Source organism: Triturus cristatus, chromosome 5_1 (assembly GCF_964204655.1).
Source record: "Triturus cristatus chromosome 5_1, aTriCri1.1, whole genome shotgun sequence".
Taxonomy (NCBI): Eukaryota; Metazoa; Chordata; class Amphibia; order Caudata; family Salamandridae; genus Triturus; species Triturus cristatus.
The window spans coordinates 240,968,618-240,993,053 of record NC_140587.1 but is presented as its reverse complement, the minus strand read 5'-3'; the positions used below and the strand labels follow the sequence as shown (position 1 = coordinate 240,993,053).

Sequence of the window (24,436 nt, the reverse complement as noted above, 5' to 3'; positions counted from 1 at the left end):
CCTTCATTACAGGTAGGTTTTAATATATATATATATATATATATATATATATATATATATATATATATATATATATATATATATATATATATATATATATATATATATATATATATATATATATATATATATATATATATATATATATTATCTACTGGCGGTCGCCAGTAGATAGTTATAGTTAGGACCGTGTTTCCATAGGAAATCTCAAAATTCTATTTTGAATAACTTTGGCGCCGGTTGACGAATCCTCGCGAAAGTTTCAAAACTAATGGGGCGCTCCGCTCAGCTCCTACCCTGAAAGTCTCGGGGTGATTCGTCAAGCGGGGGCCGAGAAAAAGGGGGGGTCCCAAAACGCATTTTCCCCATGCATTTTCCATAGGACCTTTAGTCGCAGCTACAGCCCGAACGGCTGAACAGAATTACGTGAAATTTGGCAGAGAGGTAGCCATAAGGTCAAGGAAGTGCCTTTCGCAGGTCCGGTGTAAATCTGTTCAGTATTTCCTGAGAAAATAGCATTTAAAAGCATATCAATAGCTATACGTGCGCAGGGTGCACACACTGTGCAAGCCCAGTGCGCGCACCCTGCCGTGTGCGAGCGTAATTCTGATTGGTTGTTAGATGTCAGTAAACATTCGAATCGGTCGAAATCAGGAAGTGTCGGCCGCCATTTTGTCTGTCGCACTGAAAAGGAAAGGTGGAGAACGTGAATAGGGGGCAGAGTAGGGAGTTCTTGACCCCCTAGCCATTGTCAGGGGGTCACAGTAGGACCACGAAGGGCAAAAAAAAAGATTTTAATTATTTAAAGAAACATCGCGAGGTGCGCACTCTCTGCGCGCACCCGAAGAAAAACATAAAAAAAAATAGAAATAAAAATCAAGTTTAAGTGTTTAGATATTAGGTGGCTCTAAAAAGAGCCCTTGTGTTTATTGAGTGTTTTTCGGTACCTACAAGTAAGTACCGATGCAGAGTCTAAAGTTCAAGAGGAAGACTCTCTTCCCTTCATCTGTGAAATGTACACCATCTCTTTTTTAATTACTTTGCCACTCCCCTCTCTTTGTCAGGGAGTCCCTGACGGTTTACTAAAGGTGAAAAAAATGATTTTTTTTTTTAAAAAACATCATTGGGTGCGCACCCCAAAAAAAAATTGACAAATAGATTCAAAAAACAAGTTTTTGTGTTTAGATTTTAGGTGGCTCTAAAAAGAGCCCTAGAGCAAATGTAGGGACAGAGGAAGAGAAAAAGGAAAAAAAAAATAACAAAACTATGGCTCACTGCAAGAGTGCTCCTCAAATTTTCTCTGAATGAGATCAACACTGCTCTCACCCATAGTAATAAGAGTACCACAATCCATGCAGCATGTACTCATCCTCCCAAAACAAGGACGAATATCCAGAGGTGTGTAAGAAGGTGAAGGCACCATCGCAGAAGAAGTGCTCGGCTGAGCTGCCAAAGATGTGCTCGGCTGAGCTGCTGCAGATGTCGTCGGCTGAGCAGGTGGAGGGTTTGCTCCACAAGCTTGACGAAAAGTCACAGGATGCATTTTCTCAACGTGCCTCAACATTGTGTGAATACTAAAAGAGTACTTCTTATTAACATTCCCACGTGATAAGGTGCGCTGACAAAGTATGCAGGTGACCTTTGGTGCATTCACCGTCTTTTGTCCCTCAGGAAAAGTGAAAAACTGCCATATAAAGGAGTCTTTCTGCTTCCTCTGCCTCTGTCTCTCAAGAGTGTCCTGTTCACTCTCAGAAGGTGGCTGGTGCTCTGCCATTGTCTCACAAAAACAGAGTAGCTCCTTCTCCAAGGGAAACAGAACTAACAATGAGGGGAGTGGGTGTGATTTTGGAAGAATCTGGAACTGAAAGTACTTTGAACCAATGAAAAGTGATGTTTCTTGATCACATGACTTGCCATGAGGGGATTGGGTGTGGTGTTGAAACAATCTGAAACTGAAAGTAATGAAAACCAATTAAAAGTGTTGTTTTATTAATCACATAACCCGAGGTGCGCGCACGGAGCAAGCTCAGAGCGCGCACGGTGCAATTACGCATGCGCAAACGCGTACGTGCGCATGCGCATAAGTATTATGCGCGTGCGTAACGCGCATACGCAGCACGCACGCATGCGCGAACGTCAGCGTGCGTACTCCGCGCGTATGCGCGAGTGTAGTGCGCGGAGCACGTACGACGCACGCAAGCGTACGTACGCATGCGTACTGGGTGCGCGCTGCGAGCGCGTACTAAAACGTACGTATGCGTACGTATATAACGTACGCATGCGTACACAAAAAACGCACGCATGCGTACTAGGTGCGCGCTGCGAGCGCGCACTAAAACATATGTATGCGTACGTAGATAACGTACGCAGGCGTACATAAAAAAAATACGCATGCGTACTAGGTGCGCGCTCAGTGCGCGCACCCTAAAAATTTATAGAAAAAAAAAAAAAGAAATAAAGTGGACATAAGTTAATAGAACATATTAACAAAGCTGTTCAACTTTATCGAAATTCAAAGTAAAAAAAAAATGAGCCAGACCAAATTAAAGGATACAGATAATTTAAAAATGTATACATAGGGAAATTTTTGTAAAAGAAATATATAAAAAATATATTAAAAAATTCTAAAATTAGCATTTAAAAAACCTTTGAAATTCACTGAAAAACCATAGGTTTCACACACGTTATAGTTAGGAATTAGCATTTAAAAAACCTTGCAAATTCACTGAAAAAACCATAGGTTTCACACACGTTATAGTTAGGAAATAGCATTTAAAAAACCTTGCAAATTCACTGAAAAAACCATAGGTTTCACACATGTTATAGTTAGCTGGACATTTTACTCGTAAAAAACCAATGAAATTCCCCTGTTATAGTTAGTTCAGCTAACTATAACTCGCGCGCCCGCAATCCACTGCTGATGACGTCACACATTACATCACTCATGACATGGTCAGTGACATCACTCATGACATCACTGATGACATCTCAAATGACATCACTGATGACATCACTGATGATGTCATCCATGTGATAAATTAGCGCATCTTCTCACACCCTAATATAACCTTTGATACACCAACTCAAAATTTAAGAGTTCCATTCTCAAAACCATACATACTGCAATATCAATAACTACATACCCACTTATTAACTCTTAGGTCTACATACACCTCCACTCATTCACCTGTACAGTCACTCATACTTACAGTCACTCCATACAAAACTATCATATGCATTTATACACCTATATAGACACTCACACACCACCAATCATCCATAGAGGTACTCTCACACCTAGTCAGTCATGCAAATAATCACACTCCCATTTACTCACCTATGCGGTTATACACACTCAAGTTCACTTAGTCATAAAAATAGTACCACATTCTTACGCTCTTATAGAATCATTGATACAAGCACACACTCATCCATACAGTCACTCTCACAATCACACACTCTCACATCTACCCACTTTTATACTCTTACACGCATATATACTGCCTTTCACATATGTAGTTAGTCACAAATGTACCACTGAGATATACATTCGATCCCTAACACACCCATACATACACTCACTCAACCATACAGTCCATCACAGATGCACTCTTAAAACCATGCACCCATAGAATCACCCACTCACACACACCCTACCCACACAAACACTCAGGAACCCATACAGATACTGAGACAAGAAATCAATAACTCATATAGACACTCATATAGCTATTCACAAAACCATGCAGCCACTTATACACCAACATACAGACACATACAGACATTTACACAGTTTAGTTACTAGTCTGCAGTAAGATACATTTAATGACTCACTTATAGAATCATGTTACGCACCACAGAAAATAATCCATTTACACACTTGTACAGCCACTCATTCTTCAACAGGCCTTTCCCTATATATATTAAACATATTAAAATTGTTCAGAAACACATACTCAATGGATGACGTCATCAGTGATGTCATCAGTGATGTCATTTGAGATGTCATCAGTGATGTCATGAGTGATGTCACTGACCATGTCATGAGTGATGTAATATGTGACGTCATCAGCAGTGGATTGCGGGCGCGCGAGTTATAGTTAGCTGAACTAACTATAACGGGGGAATTTCATTGGTTTTTTACGAGTAAAATGTCCAGCTAACTATAACATGTGTGAAACCTATGGTTTTTTCAGTGAATACATATATATATATATTATCTACTGGCGGTCGCCAGTAGATAGTTATAGTTAGGACCGTGTTTCCATAGGAAATCCGCAACATTCTATTTGGAATAACTTTGGCGCCGGTTGACGAATCCTTGCGAAATTTTCAAAATAGGTGGGGCGCTCCGCTCCGCTCCTACCCTGAAAGTCTCGGGGGTATTCGTCAAGCGGGGGATGAGAAAAAAGGGGGGTCCCAAAACGCGTTTTCCCCATGCATTTTCCCATAGGACCTTTAGTCCGAGCTACAGCCCGAACGGCTGAACAGAATTACTTGAAATTTGGCAGAGAGGTAGTCCTCAGGTCAGAGATGTGCCTTTTGCAGGTCTGGTGTAAATCTGTTCAGTAGGTCCTGAGAAAATAGCATTTAAATCAATATATATATCTGTAAGCGCGCTCCGTGCGCTTACGGTAAGCTTACCGTACGCGTACGGTGCCGTGCGCGAGCTCAATTCTGATTGGTGGTTACATGACTGTAAACATTCGAATCAGTCGAAATCAGAAAGTGTCGGCCGCCATTTTCTGTCTCTCGCACTGAAAAACAAAGGTGGATAACGTGAAAAGGGGGCAACGGAGAGAGTTGCAGACCCCCTAGCGTTTGTCAGGGCGTCCACGAAGGACCAAAAAGTACGAAAAAAACATTTAACAATTTAAAAAAAAAAATCGCGGAGTGCACGTACGGTAAGCTTACCGTACGCGCACGGCAAAAAAAAAAAAAAAAAAAACGAAATAACAATCACATTTATTAAATAAATTGAAGGACCCGCAAGGGAAAAAAAAAATTGTTACTGTGTAAAAACAGGAGAGGCGCGCACGGTATGAACTGCGCAACGTGGGTGCTCGGTAAGTGATGCGCACCTACTGCCCACAGCGCGCGCACGGTGTGCAAAGCGCACCGTGCGCGCAGGGTGTGCGCACGGTGAAAAACCAGAATTTTTTTTAAAAAAAAATTACATAACTTAGCATTTAAAAAACCGTACAAATTCACTGAAAAAACCATAGGTTTCACACACGTTATAGTTAGGAATTAGCATTTAAAAAACCTTGCAAATTCACTTAAAAAACCATAGGTTTCACACATGTTATAGTTAGCTGTACATTTCACTCGTAAAAAGCCAATGAAATTCCACGTTATAGTTAGATCAGGTAACTATAACTTGCGCGACCGCAATCCACAATGTGTCATTTCAGATGTCATCATTGATGTGATGAGTGATGTCACTGACCATGTCATGAGTGATGTAATATGTGACGTCATCAGCAGTTTATTGTGGGCGCGCAAGTTATAGTTACCTGATCTAACTATAACGTGGAATTTCATTGGTTTTTTACGAGTGAAATGTACAGCTAACTATAACATGTGTGAAACCTATGGTTTTTTAAGTGAATATAGATATATATATATATATATATGCAAGGTAGTTATAGTTACCATGGGATCTTCATAGGAAGAGTATTTTTTAATTCGCTAATTACTTTGGCGTCATTTGTTTAATCATCATGAAATTGCGGATGTTTTATAGCCAACACATACCCAGTGAGTGCACCGGACATTGGGAGTATCATGAACTCCTTGTTTTTGCTGTTTCATAAGCGGTTTTCACCACCGCTTCCCGGTTGCACCCGCCCCGAGGTCAGCTGGCCCCAGGTGGAATACTGTATTTTGGATTCAATTTGGGCTGCTGAACGACCCTTACAGACTCTGTTGACCTATTCAGGTTGTGGCTTATACAAAGCTAGAGTGCTTCACCATATGTGGGACACTCACAGTGTTTTCGTTTTTAATCCAGTGGTAGGCGAGGGGATGTACAGGCACAGTTATTATGGCTTCCAATTAACATTTTTAGCGATGGAAGCACCATAGACATTGCATTAGGCAGTAAATAATGAAAACGGTGACGCCCCATTGCCGGCCCTGCATTGGCCAAGGATCTAGCAACCATCTCAAATGACATCAGTGATGTCATTTGAGATGTCATGAGTGATGTCACTGACCATGTCATGAGTGATGTAATATGTGACGTCATCAGCAGTGGATTGCGGGCGCGCGAGTTATAGTTAGCTGAACTAACTATAACGGGGGAATTTCAATGTTTTTTTACGAGTGAAATGTCCAGCTAACTATAACGTATGTGAAACCTATGGTTTTTTCATTGAATTTGCAAGGTTTTTTAAATGCTAATTCCTAACTATAACGTGTGTGAAACCCATGGTTTTTTCAGTGAATATATATATATATATATACATATATATATATATATATACATATTTATATATATTTTCACACTCGTTGCGTTGCTTCCTGTGCAGAGACACCATAATTAAGTGCAAAATATTTAATTTTTTACAATCCGCCATAACGCATTTCGGCCAAGCCTGGCCTTGATCACATGACACAGCTACAGTGGTTTTAAAAATATTTAAAGTCTATGAAATTAATATAGACAACAGACTATTTCTAGAAAACGGCTTAACTGACATGCAAGCATAAATAAATTCAATACTTTAACTGACCACATAATTAAAATCATGTACAGTTGGAGATGTGAAAGGGCAAAGAAAAAGGGCTTAATCGTTTCCTCCTATCATGATCATCCAAACTCGATAAATATGACCGATTGAACATGATAAAACCTTGTATTTGAAACATTCACAATAAAGATACGTGCAAATTACTCCAATGTTCAAAACAAGCAATTTGATATGGTTCATTACAAATTGTGCAAACTACTGCCTTATTAAGTGCAAAGTGCATAACCTATTTGTTATTTTCTGTTCTCGCATATTTCTAATAGTTGTTGGTCATGTGCCGTTGTACCAAATTGAATGCCTTACTTTACCAGGTGATTAAGCCCACAACTATTACATTCAAAATACCTTTTCACTGAATAATTGTATTTGATGTCATCCATAATATATGTGATGTAATACCTATGAAAAAGAAATAACAAAAAGAAATAACACTAATGCCCATGTGGGCAGTTTCATGTTATATAGCTGCCTCACTGGTCGAATAAAGTGCTGGATGTGCATTAAAGTGCCGAAAGGGGGGGGGGGGGGGCACTAGAGTTATGACAAAATATATGTGCAAAATTACACTGCAGGTACTAGAAATACATTGTTGCGTACTGTCATAGATTGCCCAATCAAAACTAAGAAATTAGCCAAACGGCTAGACATACAGAAAACAGTACTATCAGTAGCAGAAGATTGACAGACGAGCATTATAGACAAGTATACATGTCCTTTCTAGTATTGAGCCCATGTGGAGTCTTTGTTTCCAGATTTTAAATATATGTAGTCTCCAACTTTCTCAATGTGGATTCCCGGTTGCATCTACGTCTTAATCTAGGTTCAGTGTCAAACACAGGCTCAAGTTGCTGTTATGGAATTCTTTAAAATGACGAGCAGGATACAAAATTTGTAATCGCCCGCATATGCTGCAAGATCTGTTTGTGGTATTAAAGTTGGTTGCGCCTGATATATCGAAACCCACATGTGCATCTCAAGATGTAGATGGCGCAGTGTGTTTTACTTGTAAGAAATGTGTTAATCTTAACCAGTCTCTCATGAAAAGGAGTTTGGTATTGTGTCATGTTCAAACCAAATTGACAACCCCTGCAGGAATTACTTTTAAAAATCCGTTTCTAGATGTGAGCCAATTGCCCCCCTCTGAAATTTCAGGACTGCTCCTTACGAGGGCATTACTCATGGATATGGCTCTCCTAAAAGTAAGCTTTGGACCTATGACAAGATCACTAAGAATTAACGTCCAATGTTTCCTAAGTAAGCTGTATGCTAAAGGTCAAAATCAGCGTAGTTTCTTCTTCCGTTTCTTGAAGGTTGCCCGGCTCCTTGGATTGACTGTCCCTTTTGTCAAATAGTAGACTCTCGCTACTCACACCCTCCGTTTTGCCTATGGCTAGATCAATAACTTGGGCAGAATAAGAGCTAGAGAGAATTCTTGTTTTAGAATCCCTTTGGGCCTTTCTAAATTCGAATTTACAACTACAAATTCTTTTGAGTCTTAACATTTCTGCATATGGTATGCTATGAATTGCCTGTGGTTTCCTTTCTGTGCAATCGAGTTCCAATCTTATCATTTTCTATAAAAACATGACTATCCCAAAAAATCAAGAAGGTCATTTGCTCTGTAAACTTGAGATTGACTGAGTTACTTTTGATGTTGGCTACAAAGTTCTGTGCACTTTCTTTTGACCCCCTCTGTATTACAAATAAATCATAAATATAATGGAGCCAGCAAATCGCATGATTATCCAACAGGTCACTGTAGTCGACCATGAGGACCCGCTCCTCCCCACGGCTTATGTGGAGACATGCATAACTGGGGGAGAAGCAAGCCTCCATGGCGATCCCACAAATTTGCTGGAAAATCTCATTGTTGAAAAGGAAGAAATTATTCTCTAAACAAAAATTGTGTCATACAAAACAACATTCTGCCGTGCTCATACAACTTGAGAGATCTGCTTTAAAAAAAATATATATATATTTTTTTCCTCTTTTTTACTAAGGATGGTTGGTAAAAATGGCTTAAAATTTAATATGACATCAAATAAAACAAATAAAGCCAGATGTTCTCAGTGAAGAATGGGTGTGGGACAAAGTCTTTGGAAAGTCCAATCCTGTAGTGGAGGGGAAGATATGAGAAGAAATAGTCCAAAGAAATTTGGATTTCATTGGTTTCAGCTTCAACAAACAAAGAGACATTGGACTGTATCACAAAGTGAACACTGCAGGTTTGAATTTAAGGCACATCTCTGTCACGATTTTGTGCTGACTCATTTCTCAAACAGTAAGAGAGCTGTAGCAGTGGTATTTTATAACCTTAGACCGTGGTGAATGATTGCTCCATTTTATCTGGAATGCGGCAGCCTTTGTTGACATCTCGAAATTAACCCCTTCAGTGCCCATGACGAGCTGGACTCGTCATGGGCTGCGGTGGCGCTGTGCCCATGACGAGTCCAGCTCGTCATGAACTCCGCCCGCTAATGAAAGGCGCGGCACTGGGCGGGGAAAGGGGCGGGCATGCAAGGGGTTAAACAACAGAGCTTAATACAATAGCTTACAGATACATAAAGCAAGACAGTTAAGACAAAATAGGCTGCAACAAAACAGTCAAATTAATGCAGATCCAAAGCACAACAACACAAAAACCACACAGCATATCACCACTGTAAGAAAATGGCAGGCAACACAAAAAGACAAAAATTCCCGTCACACATTACCACCTCCAGAAATCTGCTTTCTTAATATAGTGGTAAAGGTACTCCCTTCATTTCCACGAAGGAGATGGAATAACGTCACAAATGTTTTGTCATGCAGACCTTTAAGCTCCCACTTACTGATTTCACCTATTCAGTTTGCAGTGGCTTATATGTGGCACTGGGCCTGCAACTGTCATCTGAGCTACGGTACTTGCAGGTATTATAAACTTTAGTGGTTTTATTGTTCTCCTGAAAGTGGACTCTTAACAAGCCTTTAGACTATCCATACCTGGTAGATACTGTGCTTTACTCCTAATGTCATTATGGTACAGAGTTCATGGGGCCATGGGTGCTAGCCATCTATCATGCAGTTCATAAGCTAAGTGCTGCATTGTTTGTAGCACAGTCCGCTTTTTGCAGTTTTGACACAGGCCCTTTGTTATATTTAAATATTATGATCTGTTAGCAATCCTTGTCTGAATGTTCATATTACCACCAGTTACTCACACTTAGGAAAAATGGGCCACTTCTTGAATATATCTGTATGATGATGTTCAGTCAGCATGCTGCAGACATACCCCAACTAGGGTATTTCATATTGTCTGTGATGTTCTTTGATGGGTTGGCCAGATTGATTAGGACGGGGCTCAAACATCCATTTAAAAAGCAGAATATTTTTGATGATTTTAGCCACGTAAGTGCACTTGGTGCTTGCTGAGTTTTAGAATTTTACCCTGCCATACACTCCATCTCTTCCTGATAGTTGGTCTCCAAGCTGCCTCCTAGACATACACAAGTATGGTTAGTATTGGGAATTGTACGTCTACAGCAATTATGGAAAAAGGATGTGAAATGGTTGATCCACGGACTTGTTGTCATAAAAATACTCCCATATTTGTTTTCAGTCGCCCAGGATACTGTTTAAAACCATTGAATCTGCCTATTTTCCCTTTTGTATCTTAGATTTCCTTTCAGGCTAATTTCATTGATTTAATTTTTCAGTCTGTGTGGGTGGTTTATTAAGGCACATTTTAGATGGAGATATATCTTACTCAACAGTAGGTGCTGGACACTACTTATTTTACAGCACATATCTTACATATCAGTTCCATTTTGATCATTAGATCTTTTTTATATTTCCTCACTTACAATAGTGTTAGAAATGGGGTTCTCTAGTTGGTAGAGGTAGGTACCTTTGTCCAAATAGGGACCTTTGCTTCTAGTCAGGGTAAGAGGGAAACACACTTTAGATAACCCCTGCTCACCCCCTTGGTAGCTTGGCACGAGCAGACAGGCTTATCCCAAAGGCAATGTGTAAAGTATTTGTACCAACACTCACAGTAACACTGTGAAAACACCACAAATGGACACCACACCAGTTTAGAAAAATACAATTTCTTTATCTAAACTAAACAAGACCAAAATGACAAAAATCCAACATAAACAGTTAAAAATAAGACTTTCAAAAGGTTTTAAGAACTTGTACCATAGAAAACTATGGATGCGTGAATTTTCACCAAAGTACCTGTTGTTGCGTCAAAGTTCACCAAGCCAAACAGCCGCAGCACCGGAAAACAAAGAGAGGCGACACTCCTGAGACCCTGAGGAGGCGATGCAACAGTCCCGCTGCACGCAGAGGAAGGGTTGCGTCGATTCCGGCCTGTAGGGGGAGTGATGCGTCGATTCTTTGTGCCGGTTCAGGCCTGCAGGTGATGCGTCGGGAAAGTGTGTCGCACAGGTACGATGCATGGATCTTCGGGATGCGTCGGCGATTGATGCGGCGGCATTGCGTGGCGCTGCGTCGATCCTCTTCAGATGCGATCCTTTGATGCATCGATTCTTACCGCAACGACTTCTGCAGCGGCACGGCGATGCATGGAAATTCTTCTCGCATCGTGAAGATGTGTCACAAAAACAGCAGCAAGAAGAGCAAGAAGAGCGATGCGTCGATTTCTGTAGTCCTGTGAGTTTCTTCTCTCTTCCAGCTCCCAAACAGCAGCAACAACCTCCAGAAGCCCAAAACTGGCACAGGCACCTCAAGGCAGGTCGGAACTCACAGCAGCAGAGTTCAGGGGAGCTGGTGGTGAAGTCTTTGGTTCTCTGAGACTTCAGAACAGCTCACTTCAGGCCCTTGGAGATCTCCTTCAAGCAGGGGACACAGCACACAGCAAAGTCCTTCTCCTTTCCTTGGCGGAAACAGCAACTGTAGGCCGACCCCGGACACACAGCAAGGGCAGTACTTCTCCTCAGTTTCTCCAGCTTTTCTCCTTGGTAAAGGTTCCTCTTGAATTTCAGGAAAGATCTAAAGTTCAGGGGTTTTAGGTCTAATATTTATACCCCAAAATGTCTTTGTTCTCTTTGTGCAAGGGGCTCTGAGCCCAGTTCCAACCTGTTCTGGAGGCACTCTGCCAGTGCACAACAACATCCTTTGTCAGTGTGAGCCTTGGTTCTAGACACACCACAGGGGGCAGAGCCAGCATTGTGGAAGGCAGGCACAGCCCAATTCAGGTACAGGTGCTACTCCTCCCACCACTCCAAAGGCAGATCAGGCCTATTCAGACTAGTGGTGACTCACCCAGACTCCTGGAGCCACCCCAGTCCCTGTTACTCCAAAGCCAGACAGTCAATCCACAAACAGGCAGAGGCACACAGGAAGGTTGAACAAGAAAATAGCCACTTTCTAAAAGTGGTATTTTCAAACACACAATTTAAAAACCATCTTTACTAAAATATGTGTTATTAAATTCTGAGTTCAGGGGTACTGAACTCCATTTTTCTATCATATCCCTATGGGAAGATATGCTTGTAAAATGTTACAAAGCATTCCCCATTCCGTCCTATGGGCAAGATAGCCTTTCAATAGTGATTAACAAAATTGGCAGTATTTCAGGACATGTTGCACACACCAGTACATGTCCTACCTTTCACATACACTGCACCCTGCCCAGGGGGGGGGGTACCATGGGCCTACCATAGGGGTGTGCTATGTGTAAGAAAAGGGAAGGGTGAGGCCTGGGAAGTGGGTACACTTGACAAGTCGACATGGCAGTTAACAAACTGCACACAGGCAGGCCTGAGACCTCTTTTCAGGGCTACTCATGTCGGTGGCACAATCAGTGCTGCAAGCTCATTAGTAGCATTTGAGTTACCAGCCCTGGCACACTCAGTGCACTTTACTAGGGACCTACTGGTAAAACAAATATGCCAACCATGGATAACCAATCACAATAACAATTTACACAGAGAGCATATGCACTTCAGCACTGATCAGTAGTGGTAAAGTGCCGAGAGTCCTAAAGCCAAGAACCACAGGTCAGGAAAAAATAGGAGGAAAAAGCAAAAACTTTGGAGATAACCCTGCAAAAAGGGCCATTTCCAACAAATAGTAAAACAAACTGCCCATCTGTTCAGGAAACAGGTCAAAACCTTGGTGTTACCTGTAACGGAACTCCCATCTTAGTTGAAAACAATTGCACTTGCATATTACCATTACATTCGTTTTGTGTACACTTGTACAGTACATCTATGATTTTTTACATTACTTAAAATAATCCACAAAAATATTCTGTCATTTCAATTTTGGCCGAACATCCTTAATACAGTATTATTAGGCCTATCCAACTTATTATAATTTCATAGGTGATTTTCGTATCATTTGAATACCATTTTGCACTTATCACTGGCTTTTGTAAGTATTGTAGAGAGATTAAATGTACTATGTACATTTGAGGAAAATAAATGTGTATATTTTTAGAATAGCAAGTGATATGAGCAAGTAATGTCCATAAAATAGCAGTGGTGTAGACAGTGTATACATGGATAGTGTGCTTAACGACTGTATCTCACAATCTACCAAAACAGAAGGGTCTAGAAGGGAATGACAGGATTCCCCTATTGGTCTCACTGGTTCATCTTTCATAGCTTGTTCTAAGTAGTAAGGCAAACCTCCAGAGAAATGTTAAAGAAATATTTTTTTTAAACAAAAATCAGTCGAGGAATATCATAATTAAAGACACACACCTTAAATGTCCACACCTAGTCAAAATAAAAAGGTAAATATATAACACACACAATAATGTGACCCTAATTAATCCTAATGAAACAATGTAAATGGAAATTGAGAATGTTAGATTTTATCAGTAATCAGTGGGGGTGGGGGAATTCTGGAACAAAATAGAAACATAGCCGTGTGCACATTGAGAGGTACACCGGGAACCAAGTGTGCTTGATGCATGAGTGCATAAGATCAGATTCATGTTGGAACGATAGTAAGCCAAAGTTTAGCTCACTTCTGATCAGTCTATTTGTTCAGACAAGGAGGCTGCTTCTGATGAGGCATTGTAAAATTTGAATATCTACAATAAAAAAGGTGCTACGAATACACTTCCAATGTGGTTTGGATGGCCCCCTAACGGCATTCGCTCCGTCCGAATCAGATCAGGAACGTGTCTTTCCGACCGAATCGGAAAGTTTTCCGACCGACTGACTACGATGCGAGTTAGGCGTTAGAAATATCCCAATCCCAACCCGACGGCATTCAGAATGACCAAGCCGAACAGAGCAGACTTGTACATCTCTACGGGCCGTGTTTCCGAACGACCGATTACGATGCTGGATTCAGACAGCCTTTCCGAATTGTACCGTCTGACTCGAATCGGCATTCGGAATCAGAATTTGGGGGTCTGTAGCGGGCCCCCCTGCACCCAGAGCCTTCCCAATCAGGCCTGTGGGGGTACCCACGTGTCCCACCTTACCAGCCATGCACAGTGTGGCAGGCACCAGGGGGTGCCCACCACAGGGTGCCTGATTTTCCCCAGCCACCCCTTTCTGCAATGGAAGCCTTTGCATTTGGTCGGAACATAGGCTCCCATTGAAGTCAAAGGGAGTCTGACCGAATCGTATCTGGAAGCATCCGGATGCATCGTAATCAGTTGGTCGGACTCTCCTGATCCGAGTTGGTCGGAAACCATTCCTAAACTGATTTGGCCAGAATGATTTCCAAACCGTCTCGGAATTGGGCCCTATGTGTAGTGGGTCTCTGCAAGCTCTACTAGTACTCCAGCAATTAAACTGAAATTTGATTGGATAGTAGTCTTTCTCTGCTTCAGAACCTTTCAGCTCTCTCAGCTCTTCACTTCATTTCGAAGATGTGCTATTGGGCTAGATCTCCATTATTCTAGATGCCCCTTCCCTGGTTACTAATTTAAGCCACCGGTACTATAAAGACAGTCCACAATTCCTTGCTGAATAACATGCAGGATGCCTCCTGGAATAAAAGTAGACTAACAGGATCATTTACAGTATGGCTTGAGGCCTGCCAGGTCAGAGGGGACTATACTGTCAGCTAACCTTGAAATAGGCAACATTGAGAGAGCCCCGCTAAGTAGATGGGGACCTCTGAGCCTTCACTGGACCTGCTGCAACAGATTACTTGAAGGCACTTACGTTCTCTCTGTTAGGAGCAATGTTTGATACACCCACGCCTCCACTACTCTGGCATTTATTTTTCAAAAAACCTCTTATATCTGGAGCTTGTCATGTACAGGATACATTATGGCTTCTTTTCTTGGGATTCCACGTCCCTCCTTAACATTCTAGTAATATGTATTCTTTGTATTCTTACCCTATGAGAATTTAAGAACATCGTAATCAGTTTAAGTTTTGACCTCTTGAAGGAAATAGCTTTATAGTATGAAGGATAACATCTTTGTAGTTGATATCACTTTAGCAAGTGGCACTGAGCAACAACTGTTTGGGTTTCTATGCCCGTAACTAGAGCCTAATTCATATATGTTTGATATATTTCTCCAGTCATTGTAAAGTAGCGTAGGCTTTTGATCATTCAATGCATAATATTGCACAGAATCTAAAAGTCACTTAATTCGGTAGCCACCTCTTTTCTGTCTAGTTGATTTCAGCGATGTGATCCAAGTCCACACTGTGCTCAGCCTTGACCGTGGCCAGTTTCTTGGTCTCATCAGATGGCCCAGCAATTCATGATATCTAAGCGTGTTCTTGGATGCCTCGATGTGGCACCAGTGAACCAACCAGCTTGTGCTCTGTACCATGCGTGACTTAGGGAGCTATTTAGAGTTTAGCAGATGCGGGACATATGCCAAAAATTACCTGTTGTCCTAATTTAGAGTATATACTTTGCCAATATTTCTGCTGAATCGGCCAGACTCTGAATAAACCCCTTACTATTCTCCATAGTTCTTATAACTGATTGTGTCCAGTACCCATGGACCTTGCATACATACTGCCCCTCAGGTTTCACCTCTTTTGTGGCAGGGATGTGCTGAGAACTAGTCCACCTCTCTTGTTTGAAGTGGTTCCCTCCGTACAACTGAGCGCTCTATCACTTCAACCGTTGGATGGTAAAACGATGATCAGTAAGCGGATGCCAGATGGACTTGTATTTCTGGTTTTTGATGTTGTAAGTGTATTATTTGTAAAAAGTCAAAAACACTTACGACCCCGTAGCAACTCAGTGCAAATTCCTTGGTTTAGATGAAAGGAGATGCTGTAGAACAGATACATTATCACTGATGACAGCTCATTTAATCCTACATTGCCAGAGATTTCGAATGAGCTTTGGTCTTGGTTTTTAATGCCCTTTGTTATGAGATCCCATGGACTCATTCTTTTCACTAAGGGTTCCCAAACTCAGTGTTGTACTGTATTGACCCTTCATTAGTCAGGTCAAAGCTATCAAATCTGTGAGTATTCAATACTTATTTTTCAAAATGCCTCATTGTTTAAAGCTTTGTGAAATCTCTCCATAAGTATTGTTGAAAATGAAGGTCTATCTGTCTTGTCTAGCTTTGTGCAGTATAGGATTTTTAATAAATGTAACTCTCCAAGTGTTAGTTTTGAGGTTTTGACTTACAAATCACGTGTGCAATGAGTACAACTATGTAACGTTCTATATGAAAAGACCTATATTAATAATCTGTACTATTCTTTCAGAAATTGACAAAATCCAAAAAGGAGAAGAAAATGAAGACGTGTATATTGATGTGGTGGTTAACAAAAACATGAAGCTGGGGCAGAAAGTGTTAATTCCGGTCAAACAGTTTCCTAAGGTATGTCTGGATTGGAAATTTCAAAATTTTAAAACATGAACTATTTTATTTTTATTTATTAATGATAGCAATGATAAAGTCCAGGTGAGCTGTGTGCTACACAAATTCACGTAACAGCATAACAACATTTCATAACATAACATTCCATAATATATCTAGAACACCAAATGCAGTACTTGATTAATTCTGGGTTCACTGCACAAGAATGACTTAGAATGACATTTTAAAAATGTATTTGTTGTTTTTGAACCGTTTCTTTGTGTGATGGCTGGTGTTTTGATTTTCATTGAGTAACATCTTGCTGTTGACATTTGTATTTATGAAGATGACGAGAAATACCTCGCTTATTAATTTCCTATAAGGATCCAGCACACAAAATAATAGCATTCCCTTCCTCACCTAAGGCTTTTCTTACCATCTGGATAGACTGTGCAGTCTTAGGGACTTGCCAGAACAAGCCTGGAGGATCCTTGTACGTGGTCAGTGAGCCTGACTGGTCTAAGACATTCACGTCTTCTGACAGGGTCCTGCCTCCTCCTGCGCTTAAAATCTGTTCTGGCAAGAGAGATGTACATACCTTTCGAGTCAGCTTTGTGCTGCAAATTGAACCTACTTTCATGGAAGACCACTTTCTCTTCCTGGGGATCTTCATTAGGAACAATAAACATAGTGATCCACCCACAGGTATATGTGTATGTCAGAATGTCCCCGGACAAGGTGTAGATCCCCACGATGGTGGAGAGTACACACTAGTTGTTAAAATACCCCTCACACACCAAAAAGGCCCTTGGTGTCATGCTTCATCATAGGGGTCTTCCCGCCCCTCTACGGGACGGAGCGTGCTGCGACCTACGTGTTCGTGGGAGCACTGTTATTATGAGACAACTATGTGTGTTATGGGGGTGTGAGAGGAAGGGTCAGGGGTGAATGGAGAAAGTGAGATAAAAAATACCTGGCTCGTCGGTCTAGAAGACTTTAATATACCTATGAGCTGGTATTAATAAAAGGTGGGGGGAGGAGGTGTGTATGCCTCAATGAGCTGTGGCTCCTATGTCTGCCGACATGTTTTGAAGCTCCCCAAGCTTATTCTTCAGGACCATAAGGATCACTCCCTAAACTCACAGTGGCGTGTAATAACGTGAAGAATTAATAATGAAAAAACTATGCGTGTAAAGGAAAATTATTCCTGAAAATGTTAAGTATATAATGCCTCAATGGGTCTTTGCGGCCAATATACTTGACTTCTGTAAATTTTAGAACGTCATGAGCCTGATGCATGGGTGGTTGGAGTGCCTGATAGGCTATGACTCCCGGGATCACTGCCCTCCTGAATGCAACCTCACCGTGCCACACGGAGGCACTTACTCATTTCGGTATTCACAGAAGTTAGGAGTCCTAACTTTAGGACTCCTAAATGCCTTCTGTGAATACCGAAAGTCTTAAAATTAGGATTTTTCTCAGTTTAGGAATCCTAAAGTTAGGACTCCTAACTTTACTACTACTAAACTGAGAAAAATCCTAATTTTAAGGCTTTCGGTATTCACAGAATGCATTTAGGAGTCCTAAAGTTAGAAGTCCTAACTTTACTACTACTAAATTGAGAAAAATCCTAATTTTAAGACTTTCGGTATTCACAGAAGGCATTTAGGAGTCCAAAAGTTAGGAGTCCTAACTTTACTACTACTAAATTGAGAAAAATCCTAATTTTAAGACTTTCGGTATTCACAGAAGGCATTTAGGAGTCCAAAAGTTAGGAGTCCTAACTATACTACTACTAAACTGAGAAAAATCCTAATTTTAAGACTTTCGGTATTCACAGAAGGCATTTAGGAGTCCTAAAGTTAGGACTCCTAACTTCTATGAATACCGAAAGGAGTAAGTGCCTTCTGTGAATACCAAAATGAGTAAGTGCCTTCTGTGAATACCAAAATGGTAGTAAGTTTAGAATTTTGTCTTAAGTTAGTTCTGTGAATTGGGCCCCCTGTGCTTACATTATTGTGCGATTCCGGTACTCTGCTCCCACGCACACATTTGCTTCTTTAATTATTCAAGTGAATTCGCAAGCGTAGAACCCTTTAAGAATATTGCCGATTGTGTTCAGCTTAGAAAAGGTAAAGTTGATTTGAATGAAATATGCGGCTGTAACTGTCGATGTGTCAGTTTATACAGTACGAAAGACTCAGGTAGGTAAAATCTTGGCTCAAAGAAGGGATGTCATTAGTTTTGTGCATTTGTTCTTCAACACTATGCAATGTTTGAATTTGAAAAACCTGGTGTTCTAGTTTCGGGATACGCAACCAATTCTTAACTTCACAGGGAACTGGCGTAGCAGAAGTCCAGAGAGATGAACTACGTAAACATGGGGGGGCGATTCACAAAAACATGACTACGGGAAGTCTTGCTGCATGAGTTGTCCTTTATGCATTGTCTCTTACCTGTCTTTGGAATCAGCTGTGACACGTCTAGCTCCTCATTAGTGAAAGTTCAAAGACAGCACAACATACCTTTCTATTTGTACTGAATTAATATTTCCTGATTATTCAAATTTATGTTCTTCTAAATGCCCTTGTGAAATGACACCCTTGTCATGGGCATTTAGTGTTTATTGAGATGTATTGTGGAATTATCCTATGAACACTTGAGATGGATTTTTAGTTTTTTTCCTCCATCAGAAGACTATTTAATGTCTTGTGGGCCCGTCGGCCGTAGCAGTATTGTAAGCAGTCCTAGTCGTGTCATACTGCTGGTATTCGAATCAGATTTCAGTGAGATCATATTGAAATTGATAATTATGGAATTTTATTAAGTAGTTGATTGATGGTAGAGGTAAGAAATTCTAGATGCTGTTTTAATGTATTTTGATTTCAGCGTGGCTTACTGTAAATGAGCCACTCTACCTCCATAAGTGCATTGCAGATGTATATGCAATGGCGTCCTAAAAGCTGGCATAACTGTATTTCAGACCATCTGCTCGGCGAAAATGTAGAAGTACTTTTATTAAATAATGGCATGGCCGAAAATATTGACCCATCTCTCCATTAAACCTCTGTAAATGCTGCTGCTGCTGCACGGCTCCCAGTCTTGTGAAGCTAAGGTAGCAAATACATACAATTACAGTTTACCAAGAATGGCACAAGCTTTAAGAATTATCATTTGTTTGGACATGAACTATTTGCGAATGGACCTACTTTAACATCTTTTTAAACAAACATGTGTAGATATAATTGCTCAAGTCAAATTGAAATGACACAAGTCTTTAAGCACTCATTGCCTTACATATAAGACATCAGCAAGAAGTTGATAATACTTGTTAGAGGAATAGTGAGTAACATTTTTATAGTACAACTCCAGTTGGAGCCACAGACAATATACAAAACAGAAACATGAACACTTGGTGAAGTCAACCACTGCCCCTGATCCTTAAAAACAGAAAGTAAAAACATCAGCAGTACTAGGAAACATCTGATGCATGCACCACATAGCTCATTCACATATTTTATAATACAAAACAAATTTGACATCTATACAGAGCTAGACTGCAAGCATCCAACAACAACTGTTCTGTAGAGACCTCAGAAACACCATGAGCATCTTAAATATCAAAGACCAATCCCAACACTTTATTTGAAATGTCTCATCCTAATCCTGAAGAACCTAGCTTCCAAGTAATTCGGGTGTCTACCTGGGAACAAATACAATTTGATTGTCCAAATGAACCAAAAGAAGACAGCTTTGAATCCAACCTTGAAACCCAAGCTTTAAATGAAGCTTGACTCAAATGGGCTAGCTAATTATTGATCTATCACTTGTCTGAATTTCTTGAGCAAAGCCCTTGAAAAGCAGCAGCCTTCAACTACAACCCTACATAGAGCAACCCAATCTCCTCCAGATGTGCTAATCTGGCTTCTGCTGGCACTACAGGTCTGAATCTGCTACACTCCATGCCTAGATGGCATCCTCCAAATCACGGACAAAGTGATCCAAGCCTTCTAAACTGCCTAGATGTCAGTGGCATTTGATATTGTTGATCATAAAATCCAACTAAATATTGTCTTCCATTGCATTAGCATTTCCAGGACAGGCCTCATGTTTTTGCCTCTTCTCACTCCAACCGTCAACAATATTTGAAACTTGGGAGGGCATGGCTACGCAGCTATCAATGGCGGACGCGTGAGCAGAGAGCTCTGCGCCAGCCGAGCGCATTATCCTGCTTAGCGGTGATTCTGCCTGGGCCCGGAGGCTCCCGCAGGTGGCCTCCCCGAGGGGAGTATTTGAACTGCCTGATGCTGCCTTTTGGGACCTGAATTCTGGCTAGGAGGCCCAATAATCGTGGTGTACGACGGGCAACGCGGCAGCAAGATGGCGGCTTGAGACGACGGCGAGATCTGCGTCACGGCTTGGCGGACTGTCCTGAAGGGCTCTGACGAGTGCAGTGGGTCTCCTGAGGCGCTGAGGCTACCCGCGGAACTGCAGACTCCCACCGGGACGACAGGGGTCGAGTCCCGACCTTGGCAGACGCCCGACCAGTTGCTGGGACCTTCCTGCAGGTATGAGGCCTGGACCCCTGATGGGGAAGGGCATTGTGAGCCCGTGGGAGCCCTCTTGAAGCACTAAGAGGTATTGATTTTCCTGACTTGCTGAGGGCCCCAGGGTGGTGTGCTTCCCGAAGTGCAACGGTCATTGTTGGGCTGAGCGGACCATGCGCGCATTGTTGGGGAGGTAGCCGCCATCGCTGGAAAGACCTGAGGTGCTGCATGACCGCGACGAAAGGGGTGCTTGGCTCGCCTTTACCGCCGTGGGACATTGCCGGCTAGACCTAGCCCATTTAGATTCTCGGCACTCCCCGTGCACTGATTGATATGGTAGAGGAGACTGGAGGCGTGGGGGTGCCTACCTGAACTCATTAGAAGTGGGAGGATTGCCTGTTTGTCCTGTGTGACTGAACTTTGAGGGTGCCACATGGGTGAACCGGCTTGCTGCCTCTGATACACTCTTTTCTTCTGCTGCTGCCAACTTTCTGCGTAGGGCCAAGGTTGCAGGGGACTAGCGCTGTGGTACCGAAACTGGCAAGATCAGAGTCCTAGGGCTGAGAATATGATTTCAAAGCTCTCGCTTATTTTATACCCTAGACAAACGAATCGGTGGGGCATGTGGTGGCTCGGTGCCCACAGAGAGCGGGCCGCATGAGATCGGAGGTCGTAACACACACTGCACTGACCATGGGGAAACCTAAAGGAAAACTGGTGGGTCCTCCCCAAGAACAAGACAATAGGGCTCTGGACTTGGCGCCCAAGGAACCTGGGGGTACCCTTTTGAGATACCGGTACACCAACAGTACGCATGGATCCTGGAGGCTATCGCTGACACAAAGCGACGCTACACCAGGACATCAGTACAGTGGCAGTTGGACTAGGCCTGTTACTGGCCGAACATGGAAAACAGTCTGACAGGGTGAAACATACAGAGACGACCCTTGAGGAACTTGCCCCTGCACAAAAAGTACTGGCCGCAAAGGTGGAAGACCTTTCGGATAGAATGGGGATGTTGGAGCATAGAGCAGAGGACTCAGAGGGACGCAATCATCGTAACAACGTGCAGGTCGTAGGGCTGCCGGAAGGCATTGAAGGGCAAGATATGGTAGCCTTCCTGGAGACATGGCTGAGGGAAATGGTGGCGCCGGAGGGTTTCTCACAGTTTTACACCTTGGAAAGAGCCCATCGGGTGCCCAACAGACCTCCGGCACCGGGACGCCCTCCGAGACCAGTAGTGGCTAGGTTACTTCATTACCTTGACAGAGACCTGCTGCTCCAGAAGGCAGGATCGGGTGGTCCCTACACCGTGGAAAATTGCAAGATGTCCCTGTTTCCCGATTATACGTTAGAAGTGCAAAGACGCTGTGCATCTTTTTTAGAGGTCAAACGAGCGCTACGTGAGGAGGGAATTCTGTTCTCGCTGATGTTCCCGGCCAGGCTGAGGATTATGTTGGATGGGAAAACACACTTTTGCAATGACATTAAATCGGAATGGGTCGAAACCTATAAGACAGAAGGCCATGCTAAGCCTCGTCCTCGACATCCGGAGACTGGGTTGGATGAGCCTGGGAAGCGACTCCGGAGGCGGCAGCGGCGGAGAGCTACTAAGAGGCTGAGTCCGTCGCGGACGGCAGAGGAGAGGGCAAATGCACTGCAAACAGTAACAGATGTTGCGGGTGGAGAGTCGGCGCAGGAGAAGGGATCGGACTCAAATCATGGAACTGATGACTCGGGATCGGACACTTCACCAAGTGGGTGTAACTGTATGCCGGAGGTGACCTCGCAGACGGCGGACGAGTTCTTTGGATAAGTGACTGGATGTTTTTCACCTCTCCTCCTCCCCGTTGGTTTTTCTCTTCTTCTTCTTTTCCTCTTCTCTTCTCCCCCTTTTTTTCTCCTCTCTGTTGCTCCCCCCTCCTCCCCTCTGTTGTCCCACTTCCTGGGAGACCTACATATCAGTGTAAGATTATGTTGAACGCGGGTGGTGTTTCTCTGGCGGGTGGGGGGGAGGTGGGGGTTGTGGGGGTGGGGGGCCGGTGGGGGGGCTCCTGGGAACGGGTGGGGACGGCCCATTCAGGCTGACATGCCATGGGTACTAAATTGATTTACAACTTGTATTAGAAGCTTTGGTTGCTCTCCCTAATTTGTCCTTAGTTAGTTACCCAGGACCTTGTTATTGTGTCATAGGATTGTGCTATGCACTGTTTTAGTGCATTTGGGCAGCTGATCGTTGTCAGTCCGCTCGTGGGTGTGGGAGTTCAATGTTTGGGGTTGTTGTTGCTTACCAGGTGGTCTATGAGAATTGCAGAGGCTGATGGAATGGGGAGGGTACTGGGTGGGAATATTGTTTTACCAGATGACACATCAGATAACATGAGCAGAGGGATACAAGCTCCTTACATGGAACATACTTTGTATGGATTCACCTGCTAAGCGCTATAGTATACTGAATTATATACGTCGTAAGGGTGTGCACGTGGCGCTGTTGCAGGAGACCCACCTTACGGAGACTGAGGTAGGACGACTGAAACGCGGGGGGAAGGGACATCTGTATGTGACTACCTACTCTGCCTTTGCGAGGGTAGCACTGGTGTGGATTCGGCCCGGTGTCCCTTTCCAGCTCTCCCGGACATTAGTAGATGTGGAAGGGCGGTATGTGGGGATTCAGGGGAAATTGGCAGGGAGAAGTATCACAATGGGAAGTGTGTATGCCCCCAACCGAGAACAGATCTCCTTCCTGGAATGGTTCTCTGGGGCCCTAGCGGGTGTGGACGCCGATAATTTGATACTAGGTAGTGATTTTAATTGTGTATGGAATATTGATTGGGATAGATCCACTCCTCCATTACAGGGCATCTTGGCATCTAATACGGCACAAGGGCTTAGGCGCTGGGCTGCGGAGTGGTGGATATGTGGAGTCTCCAAAATGAACAACGTAGAGTATATTCCTATTATTCGCATCTGTATGACCTCCACACACCATTGGACATGTTTTTTTGTTCCACTACACTGACCCACATGTTATCTGAGACTGACTGCCTGGGGAGGGCCATCTCTGATCATAGTCCCTTGCTTATGCGATTTGCTCCTCTCCCTGAGAGAACTCCAATTGCCTTTTGGAGACTAGACCCTGCCTTATTGGAAGACAACGGGTTTAAACAAATATTGGCGGCGGCATTGGTTAACTTTTTCTCGGAGAATCAAGATACCGCCAGCTCCCTGGTGGTGGAATGGGAGGCATTCAAGGTGGTTGTCAGGCGACAATGCTTGGGACAAACAGTAGGCCTCCGGCGAGAGATAGCCAGAGAACTGGGAGTGTTTGAGCAGCAGTTGCAAGAGTTGGATGGGGAGCTGGCGAAAGGTTTAGCAGT

The 24,436-nt window shown here is 42.8% G+C and overlaps 1 protein-coding gene across 2 annotated transcripts in view; it reads left to right on the top strand.

Annotated features, from left to right (window-relative positions):
• KHDRBS3 (KH RNA binding domain containing, signal transduction associated 3) overlaps positions 1 to 24,436 on the top strand; it is a 203,513-nt gene that overhangs the window by 75,256 nt on the left and 103,821 nt on the right. For both annotated transcript variants that reach the window (XM_085604066.1, XM_085604065.1), the window contains exon 2: positions 16,418 to 16,533. In XM_085604066.1, coding sequence (XP_085460192.1) covers positions 16,418 to 16,533 — 116 coding nt within the window. The remainder of the gene's footprint in view (positions 1 to 16,417; positions 16,534 to 24,436) is intronic.